Source organism: Paecilomyces variotii, assembly GCF_004022145.1.
Source record: "Paecilomyces variotii strain CBS 101075 chromosome Unknown C8Q69scaffold_24, whole genome shotgun sequence".
In the NCBI taxonomy this organism is placed as follows: Eukaryota; Fungi; Ascomycota; class Eurotiomycetes; order Eurotiales; family Thermoascaceae; genus Paecilomyces; species Paecilomyces variotii.
The window spans coordinates 52,323-73,233 of record NW_021167163.1 but is presented as its reverse complement, the minus strand read 5'-3'; the positions used below and the strand labels follow the sequence as shown (position 1 = coordinate 73,233).

General features: G+C 51.6%; 7 protein-coding genes across 7 annotated transcripts; 2 read left to right on the top strand and 5 right to left on the bottom strand.

Moving 5' to 3' along the window:
* Window positions 1-3,297: 3,297 nt before the first annotated feature.
* C8Q69DRAFT_410079 (hypothetical protein) lies at window positions 3,298-4,437 on the top strand (the record flags this gene model as incomplete). The annotated part of the gene is made up of 2 exons (XM_028628278.1): window positions 3,298-3,648; window positions 3,961-4,437. Coding segments are annotated over 2 exons (828 nt in total), but the record flags the coding sequence as incomplete, so codon positions are not given.
* A 2,355-nt stretch (window positions 4,438-6,792) lies between these two features.
* C8Q69DRAFT_448724 (Alpha/Beta hydrolase protein) lies at window positions 6,793-7,827 on the top strand (the record flags this gene model as incomplete). Its single annotated transcript, XM_028629306.1, has 3 exons — window positions 6,793-7,155; window positions 7,211-7,564; window positions 7,651-7,827. 3 exons carry the CDS (start codon window positions 6,793-6,795, stop codon window positions 7,825-7,827), a joined length of 894 nt encoding a protein of 297 aa, XP_028480892.1.
* Window positions 7,828-8,031: 204 nt separating this feature from the next.
* C8Q69DRAFT_193499 (putative two-component histidine kinase Fos-1) lies at window positions 8,032-10,956 on the bottom strand. Its single transcript, XM_028626004.1, has one exon. The coding sequence runs from the start codon at window positions 10,659-10,661 to the stop codon at window positions 8,499-8,501; it is 2,163 nt and encodes a 720-aa protein (XP_028480891.1). The 5' UTR covers window positions 10,662-10,956; the 3' UTR covers window positions 8,032-8,498.
* Window positions 10,957-11,938: 982 nt separating this feature from the next.
* Window positions 11,939-12,919, bottom strand: C8Q69DRAFT_410101 (peroxisomal biogenesis factor 11-domain-containing protein; the record flags this gene model as incomplete). The annotated part of the gene is made up of 3 exons (XM_028628280.1): window positions 11,939-12,259; window positions 12,343-12,551; window positions 12,646-12,919. The coding sequence occupies 3 exons, from the start codon at window positions 12,917-12,919 to the stop codon at window positions 11,939-11,941; spliced, it is 804 nt and encodes a 267-aa protein (XP_028480890.1).
* Window positions 12,920-13,115: 196 nt separating this feature from the next.
* On the bottom strand, window positions 13,116-15,159 carry C8Q69DRAFT_193520 (F-actin-capping protein subunit alpha). Its single transcript, XM_028626005.1, has 8 exons — window positions 14,939-15,159; window positions 14,813-14,887; window positions 14,720-14,738; window positions 14,491-14,606; window positions 14,339-14,428; window positions 14,206-14,258; window positions 14,000-14,137; window positions 13,116-13,921 (listed from the first exon to the last, which is right to left on the bottom strand). Exons 2-8 carry the CDS (start codon window positions 14,867-14,869, stop codon window positions 13,573-13,575), a joined length of 822 nt encoding a protein of 273 aa, XP_028480889.1. The 5' UTR covers window positions 14,870-14,887; window positions 14,939-15,159; the 3' UTR covers window positions 13,116-13,572.
* C8Q69DRAFT_483617 (hypothetical protein) lies at window positions 15,039-17,748 on the bottom strand. Its single transcript, XM_028631726.1, has 3 exons — window positions 17,655-17,748; window positions 16,209-17,570; window positions 15,039-16,138 (listed from the first exon to the last, which is right to left on the bottom strand). Exons 2-3 carry the CDS (start codon window positions 17,409-17,411, stop codon window positions 15,395-15,397), a joined length of 1,947 nt encoding a protein of 648 aa, XP_028480888.1. The 5' UTR covers window positions 17,412-17,570; window positions 17,655-17,748; the 3' UTR covers window positions 15,039-15,394.
* A 1,120-nt stretch (window positions 17,749-18,868) lies between these two features.
* C8Q69DRAFT_511161 (hypothetical protein) lies at window positions 18,869-20,817 on the bottom strand (the record flags this gene model as incomplete). The annotated part of the gene is made up of 3 exons (XM_028633252.1): window positions 18,869-20,211; window positions 20,266-20,692; window positions 20,752-20,817. The coding sequence occupies 3 exons, from the start codon at window positions 20,815-20,817 to the stop codon at window positions 18,869-18,871; spliced, it is 1,836 nt and encodes a 611-aa protein (XP_028480887.1).
* Between the last annotated feature and the right edge of the window lie 94 nt (window positions 20,818-20,911).

Below are 20,911 nucleotides of genomic sequence, written 5' to 3'. Positions count from 1 at the left end.
TAAGTAGTGCTTTTCCAAATCGAATAGCGCAGCGAAACGTAGACGGATATACCGCTGAACCTACGCAAACAGGAACAGTATAGCATAGACTCCGTTTGTTGATGTCTTTCGAAGACCTATGGGCAACGTAGGGAGATCGTTCCGGCTTCAGCAGTCTCATCGTCTCAGGTATATTGTTTATAAGAACCTATCGTTGATGATGAGCATCACGACCAGAGACTGATATAGAAATTAGCACAAAATCTGACGAGGGGACTGTGCTTAGTTCTGCCACTTTGAATGTAGGATGAATGTAGGATGATGTACTTCTCTCTGGGTCTAAGCTCAACTTCTGATTGGGCACGTTAGTTGTATTGTCAACACCTCACAGGAATTTTCCAATTTGTGTAGATATCATTTCGCTCTGCATAGAAGGCCTGAGATTTTTACTGAGTTAACATTTTCTCGCTGCACTCTAACATATGTCAGAAGTTCCGAAATACCAAATCCTACTGTTAGAGGATCTGGTAGCACACGCTGTAGCCGAAAGAGCTGAGTGTCTAGGACCTACTTCGGCTGCGGGGCAGTCCAGCCGAGACAAAACCTGGACTACTACTTCCATTGAGTTTCTTGGTTGTTGAGAACAAAGTTCGGGCTTCCTGCCCATGATGCAGCCCCGTAAGCCGGATATCGGAAAATGTTCTTAAAAGATGGCCCTCGTAAAGAGTTGCCTGTCTGTGACTTGAAGAAGGGACCAGTAATAAATCCCAAATGGTTCCCTGCCTTGTGCATGTAGGTGCAGTGGTGGTTGCGATCCGAAGCTGCATTTGGAAATAAACAAAGAACCAAAAGACTTGGTGGCGCATGCAGACTTAGCCGGGTTTTTCCGGTAGTTCGCCGTTCAATCAGGAACAGGACTAGGTACATCATGGGAACATACAGAAACATGCGCGACTTCGCTAGGAAGTGTGAGGTAGCTACTTCACTACATCTTCATTGTTTTCGCTTGGAGTGAAGATGCAGGCATTCTTACATTATGGCATTGAGTCAACTAAATCTCCAACTTCCCAACATTATTACGGACTACGGAGTAGCTAACTGTGTGACAGTGAAACATTACCGGGCCAGCCTATGGAAAAGGCCTAATTAGCAAAAGCTGATGCGCGTGAAACTTACACATATTCGTAGAATAGCTTCCGGACCTCAACATTGAAATTGAGACTGCTTAGAGAAGGTATTAAATCTATCTAGTGGCACTGCAGTGATAACACAGCATAGATAGTCTATAGTCCTTCAGGGAGTCTTCCGGCGACCTGATTTCTCGAGCGCCTCCCTCGCTCCTACTAACTATTCTATCCCATGCTTTTGTAGTAGTAATAATAATAGCTACCTACGGAGTAGTTAGTGCGCTGAGAAATCTGTTTCCCCAAGCAGGCGGTGAGGATAAATTAATTAAAGCATCCGGCCACGATGACGCCAAGCCGGGGGAGACTACCATAATTAAATGATAGACATTATTATCTACTGATATTGGGAGCAAGGGATCGGTGGGGAAGGTCAGGTACTGTACGCAACCCCTTTGCTTCTCTGGGGTATCTATACTTGAATCAGTTAGACTAACTGACTCGCACCTCCCCTGGGCACCGCTCTGTAACCTGGATTCGCCTTCGTATTCTCTTGAACTGCCAAGTTCGATAATTTGAGCGCCATCCTTAGACAGCATCAGGAGCGACCGACTTTCGCGCATGGTCCAGCCCGAGATCAGGGCTCGACAGGAGACAGGTCCGTTATCAAACCAGACTAGTCTAATCCACTTCTAGCGGTTGATGCTGACGGACGGACCGCAATCCTTGATATGACAAGGCCTTGGGAGACCCTAAGACGCCGATCTCAACATCGCTCAATTGCGGTCAGCAGACGGCACAGGTTGACTGTTTGCTCTCTGCCTACGGAGTATCTAGATACCGTTAACCCGAAATAAAGCCTTTTTCCAGGCCTTTCTCAGCGGTCATTCTCCTGGGCCAAATGGATGCGGTAAACCAGCAAGGGTGGTCAGTCTAGTTTTCAATTTCCCCTTCACGCTCGCTATCTTCAAGGATCTTATGTCGACTCTGCGGGCTATACGTGCTAATAATGTGTGAGATTATAGTTCCTGCGCAGTGATACTCTCCAACTCTGTGCGAAAGTAAGCCAGGACTGCAGGACAGAGTCGGCCCCATCTTTGAGGCGAACTTGATAGAGCCTCTCCACGTCCCCCTTTCGAAGCGGAGAATTGACTTCGCCTAGTGAGTTGAGTCCTTGTCGCGTTCGCGCGTCAATATGCTTAAACAACTGGTTAATTCTTCCAGCCTAGCGATGATCATCCCGTTAGTGGTTAGCACTACAGCCCATGCGGGGCACTTCTCGTAGCGACGGACGCTATTGAACTGTTCTTGCACGTCCAGAATATTGCCCAAGGAGAGCTACGCAAGTAATTAATTGCAGGATCGCCCTTGTGGAAAGATGGATACGGAGAAAAACACACATCAGTGCCATGCGCGGTGGCTGAGATAAGGCTTTATAGAAAGACACTGGTTGGTTATTACATTGATCGATCTCAGCTCCTTGCTGTTAGAGGCGTCTCACCTACAAACCATGTATGGTCAGTAATGGTGGTGAAAAGCCATCTTCGCTGCTCTCCAGCATATGGTTCTCGGCACTTCTGTATGTACAAGGGCGTAATGACAGGGGCCGTCTGCTCTTTGTGCAACCGCTAACCTGGCAGGGGGAAGAATAATGAAAGGAGGCTCAGCATCAGACCATCCTTATCCGGGCGCCGGCGGTTCTGATGGCGGTTGTACCTGCATATCCCCAAGGACCCATGCAGCCGTAGGAGGAAGGGGAAGAGTGTTCTGGACTTCATGGATCGGCACCATGGGCTGGACATCCGATCTCCCTGTATCCTTGAGATAGCCCAACGGCTCATACAAATTGGTCGAGATCTCCCCGTCTTCGGTCTGTTTTTCCATCTCGTTCTCATCCAGAAACTCCAGCCTTTCCTTCGGGTCGCTTTCTTTCGCTGATTTCAGCAGTCACTCTTTTCGCTAAGTAATCTTAGCTGCCATTCGTTTGTCGAATATTGCTTTCAGACCACTATTCTTCGATCTTCACCCGATCCTTCTTATCTCCTTCATTCCACAATGAGAACCTCTACTTCTATTGTTGCAGCCGGCTTGGCAGTTGCTGGATCTGCCACCGCTTCGGTATGAACAGAACCATATGACTTCGATTGTAATGGATCAGAAGCTGATATCCATAATCTAGCTGCTCCCCACTACCGACAGTCTGATCTCGGTCCCTGTCGACCTCTGCGCCGGTATCCTGGGTGACGCCGCTTGCCAGCAAAAGACTGCTTCCAACGGCCTCATCTCCGTTCCCCTCAACACCTGTGTTGCTGCTCTGGGTGAGACCAAGTGCAAGCAGTCATCCACCTCTGGAGGCTCTGGCAGCTTGATCAGTGTTCCCCTCAACGTCTGCCTTGCTGTTCTCGGTGACGTCGAGTGCAAGCAGAGGACCACTGACAACGGCGGTCTGATCGACATCCCTCTCAACGCCTGCCTGGGCGTTCTGGGAGAGGCCAAGTGCCAGCAGAAGACTACTTCTTCAAGCTCGGGCAGCTCCGGCAGCCTGGTCAGCGTTCCCGTCAACGCCTGCGCAGGCATCCTCGGTGAGGCCGAATGTAAGCAGAAGGCTACTACCAGTGGCGGCTTGGTTGATGTCCCTCTGAACGCCTGCGTTGCTGCTCTGGGTGAGGCCAAGTGCAAGCAGACCGCCAGCGCCGGCGGCTCTGGCTCCGGCAGCTTGATCAGCCTTCCTGTCAACGTCTGCGCTGCTGTCCTGGGTGAGGCCGAGTGCCAGCAGAAGGCTAGCGGCAACGGCGGTCTGGTCGATGTCCCTCTCAATGCCTGCATTGCTGCTCTGGGTGAGGCTAAGTGCAAGCAGTCCTCTGGCTCCAGCACTACTTCAGCACCCTCTGCCCCTGCGCAGACCGTCGCTGGCGGATCTGTCACCGACACTCTCAAGAACACCATTTACGACTGCCCATTGAGCGGTTCTTCTACTGCTGCCGGTGCCTCGTTCACTCCTGCACCGTCTGTCCCTGCTTCGCCTGCCGGTGCTTCGTCTGTCACTGCCTCGCCTGCCGGTCCTTCGTCCGTCGGTGTTTCGTCTGTCGCCGGTCCCTCGACCTTCGCTACCGCCCCCTACCCCATGGGCAGTGCTATCATCCCCGGTGGCCCCAAGGCTCCCGCTGCCACTGGTAGCTACATCAAGCCATCCCCCTTTGCTTCTCCTGCTTCTTCATCCTCTCCTTCTCCTTCTCCCGCCGCTCCCGCGTTCACTGGTGCTGGCCAGAGCCTCCAGCTGCCCGCCGTCACCATGGCTTTCGGTGTCCTCCTGGCTGCTGTCTTCCAGTTCTAAGCGATGCCCGTGATTTAGCGTCATGGAAGTGGGAACGATATTCATTCTGGGTTAAATAGTGTTGGGACTATGGCGGATATTTACTTCGGGTCCGTTTGTATTTTGGTATTTTCTGGATATAATAACTTCGAAGCTATGTCGTACATTTGTATCCGGAGGACCTGAAATGGAAACATAGTTTTTGTGTCTTAATACAAGATGTCTATTCAAAAATTTCAATGTCACTCAGTATCGTCTAGCATGTAACATCTTGATAACTAGGGGGTACTCGTTCTATAAACTGAGATAACACTGACAAGTGGAAATCACAGAGCCCCATTTGGCCTGGACCAGTGGTACTTATGTTGATCATCATAAGTAGACCCGTTATCTAGGTCTCCTGTCATGCATTTAGCACAGGACTCCACAATATGGGGCGTACAATCTCGGGCACGCGAAGCTAGGAGATGAAGATGCTTGATTGTGCAACTATCTAGGAGCTCAATCGAGCTGAACTATCTGGCCACTACTCTGCTGACTAAGCTGGCTGCTGGCGCGGGCGACCACTACTGGAGCCCCTAGGGGCACCGAAATACAATTCCTCAGTAGATAAAGTAGCGATCGATAAGAGGACGCGATATCAGTCTTCAGATGCAACCTGACAACTTATGTATGACTGTTATTGTCGGCATAAAATATAATTTGTGACTCTGAATACGTTCTATATATAGACATATATATAGATGCATATGCATGTGCATCAGGCACGAAAAATGATAGGGGGCATATTGAACGTATTCTAACAAAAGTGACGACGCAAGGGGGCAGCGCAGAACCCCACAAGTAGAGCCGAAACAGCTAACCTCGTTTTAATCACAGATACGAAAGCCGGCAACAAAATAATACTGTTGTCTATGAGTATGCTTCGTGCTGCTCTTGGCATTATGTAAATATAGTTGATGGTGGTTGACAGCGGCGCCATATACGATGCGGTCAAGGATCTATCATGTAGTTAGTCGATCTATTCGGAAGGGACCATGATGACGGGGCAGAGCAATAAGCTGTGTGCAGACAGTTCTACACTCAGACAGCCACAGCAAACCATATAGCGTTCTATCGAACAATTATTTACAGAATAGTCGAACAATCGCGCTCGAAGGGCTTAGATGACGTGTAAACACTAGTTGTGCGTGAAGCTCGACTCTCCCACTGTAGCATCCTTTTTCCATAGTAATAATGTTAAAACCATAATCCATCATTTCCCTGCTTTAATTGCAACTGATTATTACTGCACCCTGTCATGTTCAAACATTCTTGATGTATGGTCTGGTCTGCCTTGCATGATCCTGCATGGTTGTTGTCAAGTTTCAGCCGTTTGCGATACGCTCCTTTCTCCTCTTTGACCCCACAAGAACTTCCCTCCTTTACCCCCCTGTCTACTAGGATCAGAACATACAGGAGAAGCAGGCTGCTGGAGATCAAGAGGTCCGTCTCATCGGTCGGAAGAGAATTATCTAGGGTGGGTTAATATATGGACCGCCGTTATTGAGGACCTTCAGTGAGATAAACAGCAGCAGTCCGCTGAAAAAACAACAGCAATAATAATAACGAAAATGAGGACGATCAAGAAGGATTAATAATAGATGCTCCCAATATCGGCATCCGGGCCGGCGGATCGAGTCGCCGACAATAATAAAACTATTTCCCGAGGTAACCACTGCGCTGGAAACGGCACATCTGCGAATGAAAGGGTCAAACATCAACAATTAAGCTTATCAAGAATGAGGAGAAAAAACTAACATAACCAACCCAGCTACCTAGCTACCCCGCACTCTGTCATCTCGATCCGAACCTGGCACTCCCTGGTGTCGGATCCGTCCAGAATCCTTGTTGAAAGCTCGGAAACCCGACCGTTCGTCATCTCGTCGTCCTCGATATGGATCCAGATAGGTCTTACGCTCCCCAGACTTTCGGGAATAATCTCCGGGGTTGCTGGTTGATTAGTCAGTAATCTTGAAGATTTTCTCTGGAGAATTTGGAGAATTTATCATCTTCATCCCCGGTACCGGCGGAACCCAGTTACATCATGTACATATATCCACAGCACGAGGGGCATGACCCAGAACGAGCGGGGTAGGTAGATGATCCTCCCAATGGAAGCTCGTTACTTGGGTGTGCGGACACCGGACAGCAATGCGAGTTAATAATACTCGTTCAGAAGTCCTCGGTCCTCCCACCCGATCCCAGGAGGGCCCCCAAGTGGGAGCTATATAATGACCACGGACGGGCCTGTTTGCCAGTCTTACTTGAGTAACCGGACATATTAATCCTCTCGAAGACTACCCTATATACCCCAATTCGTTGTCGTAATTGACCATGCCGAACACCAAGATCGTCCACGTCCCCCATCTTGGGGGCATCGATGCCTCCTACCAGATGCCCTACCCATATGACCCAAAGAAGCCAACTCTGGTGCTGGTGAATTCGTTCACGACTGACTCAGAGCTCTACCGCGAACAGTATGGCAACAAGGAATTGACCGACACCATGAACCTGTTGGCTATTGAGCTGCTAGGCCACGGCCAGACTCGCACCAAGCGTGAGAACTGGACTTATTGGGACACGGCCGAGATGAACTTGCAGGTGCTGGACGCCCTTGGTATCGACAAGGCTTTCGTGCTGGGCACGAGTCAGGGTGGCTGGATCACGGTGCGGATGGCACTGCTAAGGCCGGAGAAGGTATACAGTTTATTCGCATTATTCTAGAACAGCCCTTGCTGAGACGAATGTACAGATCGCCGGTATCATCCCCCTGGGAACCTCTCTGGATTATGAATCCGAACGCACCCGCCAGCTCAAGTGCTGGGACGGCCCCGGTGATCTCCGTCCAAACATCGAGCGTTGGACGACCAACGAGTCGACCCCGGATTTCGAGCCGCACCTTGAATACTGCGACTTCCTGGTCGACATTGGTTTCAACAAGGACTGTCCCAAGGAGACACGCGAGTACTGGCGCAACAGGATTCGAGAGAACTACCGTGGCGACGACGGCCGCAGAAGAATCCGCATGGCTGCAATCAACCTTTCGGAGCGCGATGGGCTGCATTCTCGTGTGTGGGATGTGCGATGCCCGGTGATGTGGCTGCATGTGAGTATTGGCCTTATTGGGGGTTGTTGCTGCTGCAATCCCTGCTTAGTCCAGCGATAAGAGTGCTGACGCTAAGATAACCGCAGGGTACCAAGGATGCTGTGTATTCCGTAGCCAACGCCCAGCACGAGATCAAGTTGTTCAAGAACTCCCCCGACGCACAGCTGGTGACCATCGAAGGCGGCGCTCACTTCCTGAGTGCATCCCACCCTAAGGAAGTCGACAATGCATTGATCTCTTTTGTCACCAAGTACAGCAAGTAGGAAGTTTCATTTCTTCTTCGTCATACGTCTGTGTCTCTTGAGCTAGGAGTTACTTTATATACTAAGGAATCTATACCTTATACGTTATGAACAGATATCCATATTGATAAGGACCAGATGTACAATATATAGCAGTTTTGAAAGAGATAAACCTCGTATGGAAAGTATAAAGATGAAAATAATCCGGATATGGCATTGGTCCAGTTCAAGAGGCCAACGTAGGTGATATCAACACTTGAGAAAACCAGTACTGTACATAACACATGACTTCATGAAACCACCGGGAGCGTCACGTCAGACATTACGAAAAAGCGCCCGTCAGATGCAACCAACAAACTCCGAATAAAACCTATGTCCTAATTGTATTCGTGCAGAATGGGATGACAAACCACTGTATGGGTGTCTCCACGAGTCAATGCAGCAGACGAAGGAAAAGGGAGCCAGGTAGAAAAGAGACCTCCGCCATGACGCTTGAAACGAAGCGACATACCGCTCCGTCATCAGGTCAACAGTGGCGTTGACAAAAGAACAGCTAAATAGCTGATGACCGGGAAATTGGCATATAACATAATCGGCGGTCCACTGCGGACACGCTTGCATAATCTGGGGGAAAAAAGAAATGCTGCAAGAAGAGTGTCGAGAAGACACTGAAGCTACCTGAAAGCAACCCGTCATTCCAGCCACCTTAAAAGAATTCTGATCAAATGTTGCCGATTAACGGGTTTAGCGATGTAATCGTTCATCCCCTTAGCCAGATATGTCTCCTCGTCGCCTTTGAGTGCGTTCCCGGTCATGGCAATTATTGGAATGTCCGACTTCATCTTTCGAATCTCCTGCGTGGCTTGCATGCCATCCATGACCGGCATATTGATGTCCATAAGGATGGCGTGATAGGACAGGGGTTTCTGCCGGACCAGTGAGACAGCCTCTGCGCCATCCCACGCCGCATCAACCCGCTCGAATCCTAGAGTCTTCAACAGCTTCAGCATGATGGTCTGGTTGACAGTGTTGTCCTCCACTAGCAGCAGCTGCTTGCGGGGGGCTACGTCCCGGATGGCACTGCTTGGGTCTGGAGATGGGGTATTCATGCGCTGCGGCTTGTCCGACTGGCTGGTCTCCAGCGTTTCTAGTCGCAGTGACAGCCAGAAGACACTTCCCTGACCCTCCGGGTTCGAAACAAAGCCCACAGAGCCATCCATGAGTTCCGCCAGACTCTTGCAGATGGAGAGACCTAGCCCGGTGCCCTGATAGCGCTGCTGGGTCGTATTTGCAAAGCGCATAAAGGGGGTAAACAGGGTGCTCACGGCATCTTCAGGAACACCGATACCGCTGTCTACTACCTCGCAGCGGACGATGTAGCCGTCACCCTTCGATTCCTCGGTGAAACTGACATGAACGCGGACATATCCCTGCTCAGTGAACTTGACAGCATTGGCAACAAGGTTCTGGACGATCTGGCGGAAACGCAGGGGATCACCGCGGAGATGTTTCGGGAGATTAGGTTGAATGATAGTTTCTAGCTGAACGCCCGGCTTCAGGGCGGACCTGCAGTTGCGCACAACCGATCCCACCACATCCTCGACACTGAGGACATCTGCGTTGATCGAGAAGGAGCCCGATGACAGCTTTGAATAATCGAGCACATCGTTGATGACCTGCAGCAGGATAGAGCCCGATTCTTCAATGATGGAGACGTACTCTCTCTGATTTTCGGAGAGCTCGGTGCCGGAGAGGAGGGTGAGGGCGAGCAGCATGCCATGCATCGGCGTCCGGATCTCATGGCTCATGTTGGCTAGAAATTCTGTCTTCATATTAGACGACTCTTCGTAGGCGGTGATCAGGCGTGCCTCTGCTGCCTTCCGGGGGGTCAAGTCGCGGGTGACTTTGGCGAAACCGACATGGCGGCCACACTGGTGAACGGGGAAGATCATGACATTGGCCCAAAAACGGGTTCCATCTTTACGGTATCGCCAGCCTTCATCCTCGACCTTGCCATCCCGCTTGCAGATCTCCAGCTCCTTCCTGGGTTTCTCGGCGATTCGGTCTTCCTGGCCGTAGAAGACGGAGAAGTGCTGGCCGATGATGTCTTCTGCGCTGTATCCCTTGAGGATGGAGGTGCCCGCGTTCCAGGTCAGCACGTAGCCCTCAGTGTCGAGCATGAAGATAGCATAGTCCTTGACGGTATCGATAAGAATGCGGTAGGTCTCGTTCACGTAGAGCTGTTCCCGGCCAGGCCTCCGTCGCGGCACCATCTCTGTGATGTCGAGGACCTCGATCAGGATGTTGCAGAGCCTGTCCCCCTCATGGACGGGGGTCACCCGTAGATTGCTGAGGCTGTGACCGGCCCATTCGACGTCCACAATCACCTGGGGAGCGCGGATGGCGATAGCTGTCGAGATGGTGTTGCGGTAGGCAGCGGGACCGACCGCGGGGATGCCGATGCTGGTCAGCTCGAATACGCTCCGTCCCCGACATTCTTCCCGAGTATGTCCTGACAGCGCCAGGAAGCTGTCGGATACCTGGATGATGTCCAGGTCTGCGTCGAGAACGAGTGTTGGGATTGGCGTGCGGACGAAGATGCGCGCCCAGGGTCCATCGTCTTCTGTGGATGTCGTCTCGTCCGTGGCCTTTGCGGATGCGTGTGCCTTTTTTTCTGATTTTTGTTGTTGCTCATCATCATCGGTATGGAGTTCTCTTCCCTCTTCTGACTCCGGGGTCAACACGAGAGGGAGATTCAAATGAGGAGCAGCAGCGGTGTTGCTCGTGGTAGGTTGATTGCGGAGGCGCGCCTCCTCGTCCGCCTTGGATCGCAGCGGTAGAGAGGTCATCGCCATCCGCCGTACGGCACCGACTACAGCATACGGTTTGTAGAGGTCTAGATAATCGTCTGATAGGAGGAGAAGCAGCAGTAAGGAATGGCAAAAGGCAGAGGTGAGGACTGATGGCTGTGATGGCTGAGAGGAAGGTCTAGAATGCTGTCCAGCCAGTTGCCCCAGGTCACTATGTAACTACCAACTATACATCGTCGAACCCGAAACGTCTAACTTTTTTTCCCACTGAGCTCCATTATTATTATCCTTCTTCGATAAGAAATCCTGCTTTGCCCACATCAATTCGGTCGGCAAACGCCACCGACGTGCTGGGTACGGCCCATCAGGGGTCTAGAGTTAGCCAAACACGCCCGCAGAGTCGCTTGGCTTCGAAGACGTTGAAGCCGGTGAGAAACGACTTCGGAACCACCTGAGGGTCTGGATTCTCCCCCTCCACGACTGCGGGGTTTTTACGAAGCAATTAATCGCGACGGACCTTTTCTCAGCAGAGGAATATCCGTTTTACAGACGAACGAAGACAAGAGCAGAGAGACAGAGAGCATATCTTTCCACGATTCCTCTCCAGATGGCCTATCTTTCGTTGCTCGGAGCTGGATGAGAGAACTCCTTGATCCCTACCTAAGATATCTTATATATATGCAACCTCCGCGATCGGATCTTCTATTTACCCTTCTTTTGAATACCAGGAACGGCGGATGCCCAGGCTGCACTCTAAAGCATACTCTACGCTTGGCTCCGGCAATCATTATGGCTGCATTTAGCCGTGACGGATATCTTCTCCTGTCAGCCTAGTTCCGAGAAACGACCGGTCTGAAGATGACAAAAATAGCCTGTTTGAGGGTCACGGCACCCTCACGGGGAGATCTGTACGAAATCAATATTGACTATCCATGGAGTAATGATAAATAATGCTGAAGAACCGAAGCATCCGCCGGGGGCCTTCATGGTATTACTTATTCCACCTGCTAGGTATCTAACATGGGGGAATCGGAAACCGTGGCCGACGGATGATCAACAACCTGTCAGAGAAGACAAGACAAGATTGAAGCCATCCACTAAGGAAATCCACTAACTAGTTAGCGGACACTCAGAATGCCTTCTCCCCAATGGGATGCTGGCCTTTGTGAAAGACATTGTCTCTACTTCGGCAGGAAATGCCGACCACGAGGAATATTGGTTCTTATATCGTTATCCAGGCAAACCCGGATGGAACAGCTAAAGATCTAAAGCGCAATGAAATACGGCAGACAAAAAAGTTGGGGACAACGGTTTCACAACACTCACTGCCGCACCCCAACCTGCGCCTGCGTCCAGATATCCTGCGCCGCTAGCAATGTACTCGCCACCATACTCATCGCCACAACCAGCGGACTCACCGCAATCCAGCCCACCATTGACCCTGGGATTAGCAGATCACATCCATCAATAATTATCCGCTTCAACCAGGGAGAAGACTTGGACGCCGAGGCCTTCTTGTCTGCAACAAGCAGCATCCAGAGCGAGCCTAATAGCGACAGGGACAGCGCGCAGAACCAGAATTTGTGCGCCTCCAGCAGCACCCAGTCGCTCCAGCTGGTCGAATACACACCCATCGCATCCAGCTGACCACAGATTCTGTAAGCAAACATAGATAACTACACATCTGGGCCATATCCGTATCCATCCCCGCAGGCAAACAGCCTACAGATCGCGCGGAAATGCGGCAGAAAGTAAAACAATAAAAAAGAGATCTTACAATGGTCAAATCCTCCATCACCAGATAGATTCCCAAGCAGCTCCATTTGCCCAACTCCAACGTCGTGTGAATCGAATCATTCTGGCCCGTCGTTGAAAGCAGGGCGGTCACTCGCTCGAAGCACTCGAAAAACTTGAAGAATCGGAAATATCGTCGTGCTGCAGATGTCAGCAAACGATCGATAATGTATCGTCGACATACTACCCAGTATGTGACGCAGGAAACAAGTCCTAGACAGAATATACTACTCACACAGAGCAAGCTGCCCCTTGGCTATGGCACACCGTTTCGCCAACTCCTCGTCTGTATCAACCAGCACCTCCGCACCCACTTGCGCGAGAGCCTGTACCAGTCGGAGCGTCTTTTCCAACCCAATCCCGTGGTTCGTGAAATTGGCGAACTGTTTTACGGTCCTCCCCGGAGAAGAGGATGGCGCCGGTTGATTGGTGGTCGTTGTCTTCTCATGCTGGCTCTGACTGTGAGTCTGCTTACTCTTCTCGGAAACGATATTGGTAGATGCGGCCATCACTCCAAGAAAAGAGATTCAAATACAAGCAACGGTCTTGAAAAATAGCTAGGGGAAGGTCATGAATGGATCTGTATCGAAGCGGAAGCGACGAGGGGAATCTATATGCAGTATTACATTGATCGTACGGAAGTCCTCGGTGTCTAGTCTCAGGTACCTTAGGTAGCGATCTCAGATCCTCACTAACTGGTTAGTTACAGTAACTAGTTACCTAGTTAACAAATGTCCCGCCCGTCCTCTTGACTGACCTGCACGCCATGATTATTTCATTGTTGTGTTCTTAAGATACTCCTGCGCAAGTACCGGGTCGAGGGTCAATGGAAATTCAATTACTATACTATCGCGGTGGTGCCAAGGGATAATGTCACCTACCAGACAATGGCATGAAATAGCACATCAGACTACTTACGGACATTTTGTCTCCTCTGATGATGCATTTCGCTTTCAGAAGTCAATAAACTCGCTAATTTATTTCCACGAGAGGGCTATTGCCGGGCGAGAATCATGTACAGTACAAAGAACGGCTCATGACTGCCCTGGAATAGTCATCTCTCTCAGTGTACGGCGGGCAGCGGCATCGCTTATAGGTCAACACACACAAAGGCAAAACACCATGGAATCTAAAATGGCAGGTTGTGTTAACAATGCCGTGCCTATCGTCCCTTTCCACCGGAGATATCCTGTCCCAATCGGTATCCTCCAACTTTCTCCCACTCCACCTTCTGTCGGGTGATGGGCAACTGCCGCCGAAGTCCCTTGAAGGCCCCCTCGGCCATACGGCTGAACGCCCGGTTCAATTCCTCCTGGTAGTCACGTTCAGCGGTCGCAATGCGCGAGATGATTGTCTCCGCGGAGACAGATGGAATAGCTATTGAAATGGGCTTGGTGGTGCTCAGAGAGACGTTACCATCCTCGTAGTAGTGGACATCGACGTGAATCTTTCCACTCACGGTCGAGGATGAGGACACGGGAAGCTGGTAGATGGCGCGGAAGCGTCCGTTCCTACATAGAATGATTAGGATCATTGACAAATTGCGCACCTCGAGTTGCATGCACCCCATGGGAGATATAAAAACGCACCAGAAATTGTTGGGGGAGTATTTGTTGGCGACCAGCACGATGGCAACGGCGGTGTCATTCTCAATCGGGTATACACCGTATGAACAGCTAGGGTAGTGTTCGCGGGCATGGGTACCCAGAGACTTGATAAGGGATTTACTGTAGCAAACGATGTCAGCGGTTGTCCTGCCTCCCGAGTGGTATCGAGGCCCCCGAAAGATTCTCACATTAGGTCCTCATTTTGCGACTCTAAAGGCGTGGATTGGGTGTTGGATGCGGTCTGTTTTCAGAAATATGGTTATTAGCCGTAGTCGAGCGCTGCAATCTCTCAGACTCCCTTGCAGCCGGGCCCGGACATACCTGTGTGACATGGTCGAATTCAAACGATGTCGAGCTCTCCACGTCGTAGTAACGGTTTCCATCCAATTTGTTAAATTCACTGACGATGACCTGTCTCGCAATTAATTCATCAGCATTCCTGGCCGGCATATGTCCACCTATCCGCAACGCACCTCCTGGCTTGACCCCGGCAGCTTCACTGTCGCCAGCTGTGCCTCATTGTACCTCTCAAATGCTGGGGCCAGAGAGGGAATAACGTCTGGTCCATCCGATGTGAGGGCCCTGATATCTGTTCAAACGGTGACGCATCAGCTAGTGCTCTTCTGCGGGGATGGGTCTGGTATGTGGTCGGAGGAAGAGTTCGCAGAGCGGGACAATGCTCTGAGGGGCGGGATGTCCTACCGGCAACAACATCAGAGAGCTTGAGAGTACGTCAGTATATTGGGAAAAGATAGATTCTGTAACAGAATAGCGGGGGAGCTCATATAGACGCACCTCGCCCGGCGGGGCGCCCTCAATGAACGACGATGCGATGTCGACAGCTGAGGACATGACGGCGCAACAGTCGCACTATAGTCGTCAATGAGAGGGATGATGTGGGAAATCGCAGAATATCAAGACCTGTCCAGCAGATACCAAGGAAAAGAGCGCGGCAGGCTTGGGCTGCGGGGAGATTCAGGATACGGTGTAGGTGCAGCACTTGGCCGGTGTCAACAGCGGAAAGCGGAGCTCTACTGAAGTTACCTAGCGCGACCGACGCAACGTGGAAGCTTAAGGGTCTATTATATACCTAATATGCCAGCCAGTCCAAAGAGCACGCCTACTCGACTTAACAACAATACGGACTGCAAATGAGGATATGAGGTTCGCTAGTATTAATGATTGCTAGAAATAATGTGAACTCCTCCAACTCCCCGCCATGCTGTAATATCCAAACGAGTGAAGGACAGAACAATAAGTATCTATGTACTGTAAACCTTGGGTCAAGAAGCGTATTGTTAGTAGTTGCCATCGATTGAGGACACCGTCGAGGGTAATATTAGGTGGAAAAAAGTGGTTGATAGAAGAGAACAGGCATCATTCGATGCTCATATTCATGAGCCCGTCGTTGGTTTCGTTCATTCCCTGCAGGCCAACACGCTTCACAGGGCCACTGTGGCCGCTACTGTTGCTACCATTTTCGCTTCCCAAAGCACCAGGTAATGACTTTGGCGGCGGACCCCAGAACGTGGTCTCCTTGATCATCGGTGACTGGGGAAGGATCGGGCTGCTCTGAACACTCATCCCGGGAGAAACTGCCCTCCGTTTGAACGAGTTCGGATCTAAGTCATCGTCCCTCCTGCGTTTGCGGGGAAGCTCAGCAAAAGAGGCCTGGGAAGCTTGGGCGTTGGAAGACCCTGATTGTGGCCGTTCGGGAAGCCTCGGGATGTCCGTTGAGGCTGATCCGAAAATCGTGGACGGCGGTGTCTCCATCGTCATGTCCTCCCCAGAGAGACCTGGCGCGCGAAGGGGTGGAGGCGGAGTGCGATATCGTTCGTCAAAAGAATTCCAGAATTCTGTACCACCTGAATTCTTCAGGGCGTGGTTGCTGAAGCTGTTGCTTGCTTGAGCACCATCCGTAGACGCATTCGGTCCATCGTCAGCTTCCAAGGCTAACGCTGCAGAATCGAGTGACGGGAAGACCGGAGAGGTCTCTGATATGGCTGGATCACTCTCGCGTACTTGACGGATAACCTCTGCCTCCCGTTTCGCCTCACTATCTATAGGGGCACCTTCTTCCATGAGGGCAGCGCGGATCCTAGCGAAAGTCTTTGTTTTAGGCTATACGATCTGCTGTTAGACTGATTTCCTTCGCTTTGAACTGGGCATTAGACACATGGTAAGCACCTACCAATAGATTTCCCCGTCGAGTCACAGCTCGACGAATGACGCCCAGAGGTCCGCCTTCGGCGTTGGATGCCGCAGCTGGGCTACTGCCCCTGGTGGTACGAGCCTCCCCGTCGTCACTGAGGTCAGAGAGATAGAGATCGCGGGTACCAAGGCTCAGGCTCTCCCGCCTAGACTGCAGGGTACTTTTAGACCTATCCCGACTGAAATATCCCCCGCTAGGCATCTCAATGCTCTTGATAACAGGCGGCGACAGCGGCCCAGGGCTGGGCTTGGAACTGTTTCCACTAGCACTACTGGAACTGTGTCTGCTCTTCCTGCTGCGCAGCCGGGCGCGCTGAAAACTCAGGACACTTCCTGTTGCTGGGGGACCGCCCATCCAATCATTTCCAGGGCTCTGGATCGCACTCGGCGCAAATGGATTAATACCGCCGCCGGTCTTGCTGGCCTGCGGGGTCGCCGTGATCATCATCTCATCTCGATCTCCATTCATCAGCTCTTCATCATCGTCATCACTACTCGTGGTGTCTGAGTCGAGCATGTTCACACTGGAGACCGAACTCGAGATGGCGGTCCGATCTGCAGGACCGGACGTCGAGAACTCACCCATGCCGCTTGATGTCGCTGTCCCACGACGTTGCGGGATCGTCATCCCTCGGCCACCAATCGTCGGGGATGAATCTGGAGAAGCCTCGGCGAGGGTTGAGTGGTGAAGATTGGTACAGGCACGCGAGAAGTCGAGACCTCTGGACCGCCTGGGTAAGACCGAGGCGGGAGAGCCGTATATTTGCGATGAGTCCAGCTTCGGTGACAGCGGACCGCGATTCACTGCAGGACCAGACCCGGGACTCGCAAAGGCCCTTGGAGGCAGATTGAGGGAGAGTCCATGGCGGGAAGGATGCACTTTTTGTGGTGTCGCTGGGCTTGACGGTACTGCGGTATCGTCCTTGGTCGTGCGAAAGACCTCCGCGGGTCCAGATTGAGCAGAGACAGTGTTCTGGGCCGCATCTGACAAGGAACGAGACATAGTCGAAGGACGCAGGGCAGGTTCAAGATGACTGCTGCTTTCTTCATTCTGGCCAGGCTGGGTGGCCGCATCTCCTTGTTCTTTCCGTTGCCATAACTGTTCACTCAACTGGCTCTGCAACGGAAGCGCCGATGAGTTGCGAAAGGCGGGGGATGATATCGACGCGTTCGCGTCCACCATTTTGGTAGAGCTCAAAACGTTCTCAAGGTATAACTCCTCGTGATACGATAACACATGGTGGCAATGGCCGGTCAGGGGATGCGAAAATGGGACGGTTGTCGTTCGCTGCTGTAGGGTGAACGACCACTATCAGGGTAGCTAGTAGGTAGTGAGGTCGTACTGGGAAGAGACCCGAATGTCAGTCCTGATGAAGTTCCAGGCGGGTAAGAAACGTAAGCTGGGATCTGGGACACTAGTACTCACGAGTTCACTGGCTCTCTCTAGATAGATCCACGAACTCTAGTAGAAACCGTGGTGATGGAGCTTCTGCCTCGTCTTCTGGCTGCCAATAATGACCTTGACGTCGATCGGCGGCAGTTCGTACTTGGCGCTGCCCCGCCCGCGACTTCACCGCCTCGAGGGCATATCTATCACGAAAACACGACTATGGATCGCTCTATATAGTATACACTACTATACAGTAATTATCTTATCTCTTAAACTTGGGCGATTGCAATATTATTATTAATAGCGATGATGTCTACACAAACAGTAGGGAGACGTCGAAGTACCATGCGTCCCGGCCTGTACAATCGATGTCTAAAGGTAGAGCGTGGTATCGTATATATATATTTTTGTCCATTGGGGTAAATGAGAAACCAGAGATGTACGCGGGCGATCCTCTTGAATAGAAATCTCGACCGCCATCAAAAGCCAACAGCGAACCATAATCGCGGCTCTCCAAAACAATCGCGTTGTGGGATGCATCTCGTATTCAAAGTTACACTGCAATACAGCGACGCACACGGGGGCTACGCTACACTCAAGGATACTGACTACTTAGCTAGGGCTGACTGCGCACCAGAATCCCAGGATCTAATCTGATGAAAGTTATCAACCGTGACATGTGCAAGAGCTTCCAATTCGGCTACCACCAAACTTAAACAATTCAAGATCACGTATTATTTTTTTCTCTCCCTATCAAGGACAAAAAGTTAATCTAGCCTGACGCCCAAAGTAAAGGGAAGAGGCCTCTTTCTCAGAACAGCCCCACCGTACTAATAAATACATGGAACAAAAACCTGCGCGACATCGTGTCAACGCAGCCGGAGCTAAAGAACAAATCGACGGTATGTGAAACGGAAACGAAGGTGGGTATTAACTGCGGAATCAAGTATTGTAAGAAATGACAAGGTATCTTGCTCGCTCATGTCCAGGTCGTAAAAATCACAGAAGTTAGATCCAGCTCTTCCATGTAACATGATTAGGGCTTTGACGCTCCCAAGGTTCCTACTAGCGTTTCCCTTGTATGTCCCGAGATCTCGCAACGAACGCCATTATGATAGATGCTGGCGGTAGCGAGCGGATATTAGGCACCAGATCCTGGATGGTTATCGCAAAACGAGAGGCTAGAGCGCCCTGCGCTGCATGGTGATGCGAGATAGACACTGAAAAAGGAGGCAGCAGAGACCATGGTACTAGTAGCCGTTGTAACGGGCAGGGCTGTAGCTCCGTTGAGGCGGCGGACGGCTGCCATTCGGAACAGACGGACTGGGGCTCGGTCTGGCGAAGCTGGCATTGGCATATGAAGGGGAGGCTGGTGTCAGATTGCGAGTTTCGGCCGCCCTAGGACCCATACCAGGATTGAACGGGACATAGCTTTGATCATTTCGTGGGGGGGCTGTCGTATTGCCATTAGCGGGAGTGAAATGTCGGGTTGAATTAACGCTGCTAGCGCTAGGGCTGTAGGGACGCTCGGGTGCGTTGACTGCAGGACTGAAGGGACGACCCGGAGGGTTGCCCATAGGGGTGAATGAACGAGGAGGTGCCGTGCCAGCAGGGCTGTTGACGCGGTCTGGAGGATTTAACCCAGGACGACCCATGGCTGGCGGAGGTCCGCGTGGAGGGTAGCCATAGCCTTGTCCAGGGCCAGGATATCCTCCATTCGCAGGTCCACGATTTGGTCCATTCATGTGTGAGGGCCCCGGCGCTGGTCGGCCTTGAGCCATAGGCGGTCCTGATACTGGAGTATAGGATCGAGGCACGGGAGGAATATCTGGTAGTGTCGGGACAGAAGGAGCTGGAGAGGGCTGATAGCGGTCCAAGGGGCTATATCCCACAACCCTTGAATTCTCCATAAAAGAGCTCTCATCGATACTGGAACCCTGCGTCGTGGTTCTGGTCAAACGAGACTTGTTGTCTAGGCCTAAATCAGGCAACGTCGGCTGTCGCAGGGAACCTGGCTTTTCGTCTGGCGCGGCAGTACCAGGTCGCGACGTGTACGGTGGAAGTGTGGTCTGAGTGGTTGTCCGAGACAGTGGCAGCCTGCTGTAGTCCGGACCTGCCACGGAGGGTAGTGTCGGAAGAGACGGTTTCATGTCGGCTCCGGCTCCAACATTGGGCTGAGTTGGCTTCCGGTCCTGTAGGACAACACCCTTAGCCAGGGCTTTGTTGACCTTCTGCTTCACAATGCGCTCGAGACGGGTATTGATCTTGCGACGGCAATAGGCCCTGAGGGAGCCGTCCTCGGTCGGAATATGGTGCCACAGGAAAATCAGGTATAGAATGACCGAAACGGCCAGACTGAGAACCGAGATGACCCAGATGATCAAGGTGAAGAGCATACCGAAGAGCACCACTGCCTGCCGATCATTCTTCTCTGCCAATGCCTTGACGTTGATGAAGAACTGCTCAATCGGTGGGGTACCTTTAGGGGCCGCATGTTGTCCTTCCGGAATCAAGTTCAATTGCATGACAGAGTACAGCGTTATCGCATTGACCACCTGGCGAGGGCCTTCGGCAAAGACCACACGGAGCCATGCTTGTTCACCGTCAGTTGATACAGTTGGGGGTAGATGGAGGATGACGGACTCACATTCAAAGGAGAAGTATGCGAAGAGAGCAATGTACTCGGCGCCTTTCTTACTTTTGGTCAGCTCGGCGAATACCAAGAATCGCTTCCAGCCACGGCCTCGCTTTCCCGTTCGGATACTTTGGATGCGGACGGCGAGAGGATCCAGATAGCTTTCCGCGACGCCGCCTGTTCGCATCGCGCGAATTGCTCGTATCCATCGATAGATGAGTAACAGAAACGAGATGCAGATACAGATAGCGAAGATCCAGCGCGATACGGTGAAGGGGATGCTTGGCTTGATCTGACCGGCCCAGTGAGCGAAGGCGATCAATTGGATAGCCGTAAAGGTATCAACCGAGTACACTGCAATCGAAACCAGCAGAAATACATAGAGGAAGAAATACGAGAAAGGGGTGAGGCAGGAACTGGACTTGAAGTCGTCCAGAGTCTTTGGGGTAGTCGTCAGTGCATCCAGCTTCGTTGTAAGTCCAGCGGGAGTCAACTTACGATGTAATCCCACTTCTGCTCAGCGCGAATCTGATTCTGCTTCTCTCTATCTCCACAACAACCCATCTTGGTGACGCCTGGACCGGCCAGGAACAGATAACCAGAATATATTCAATGATCGAATCGAGAGCGGTGGGCTCTCCAAAGTAGCGTATCCGAC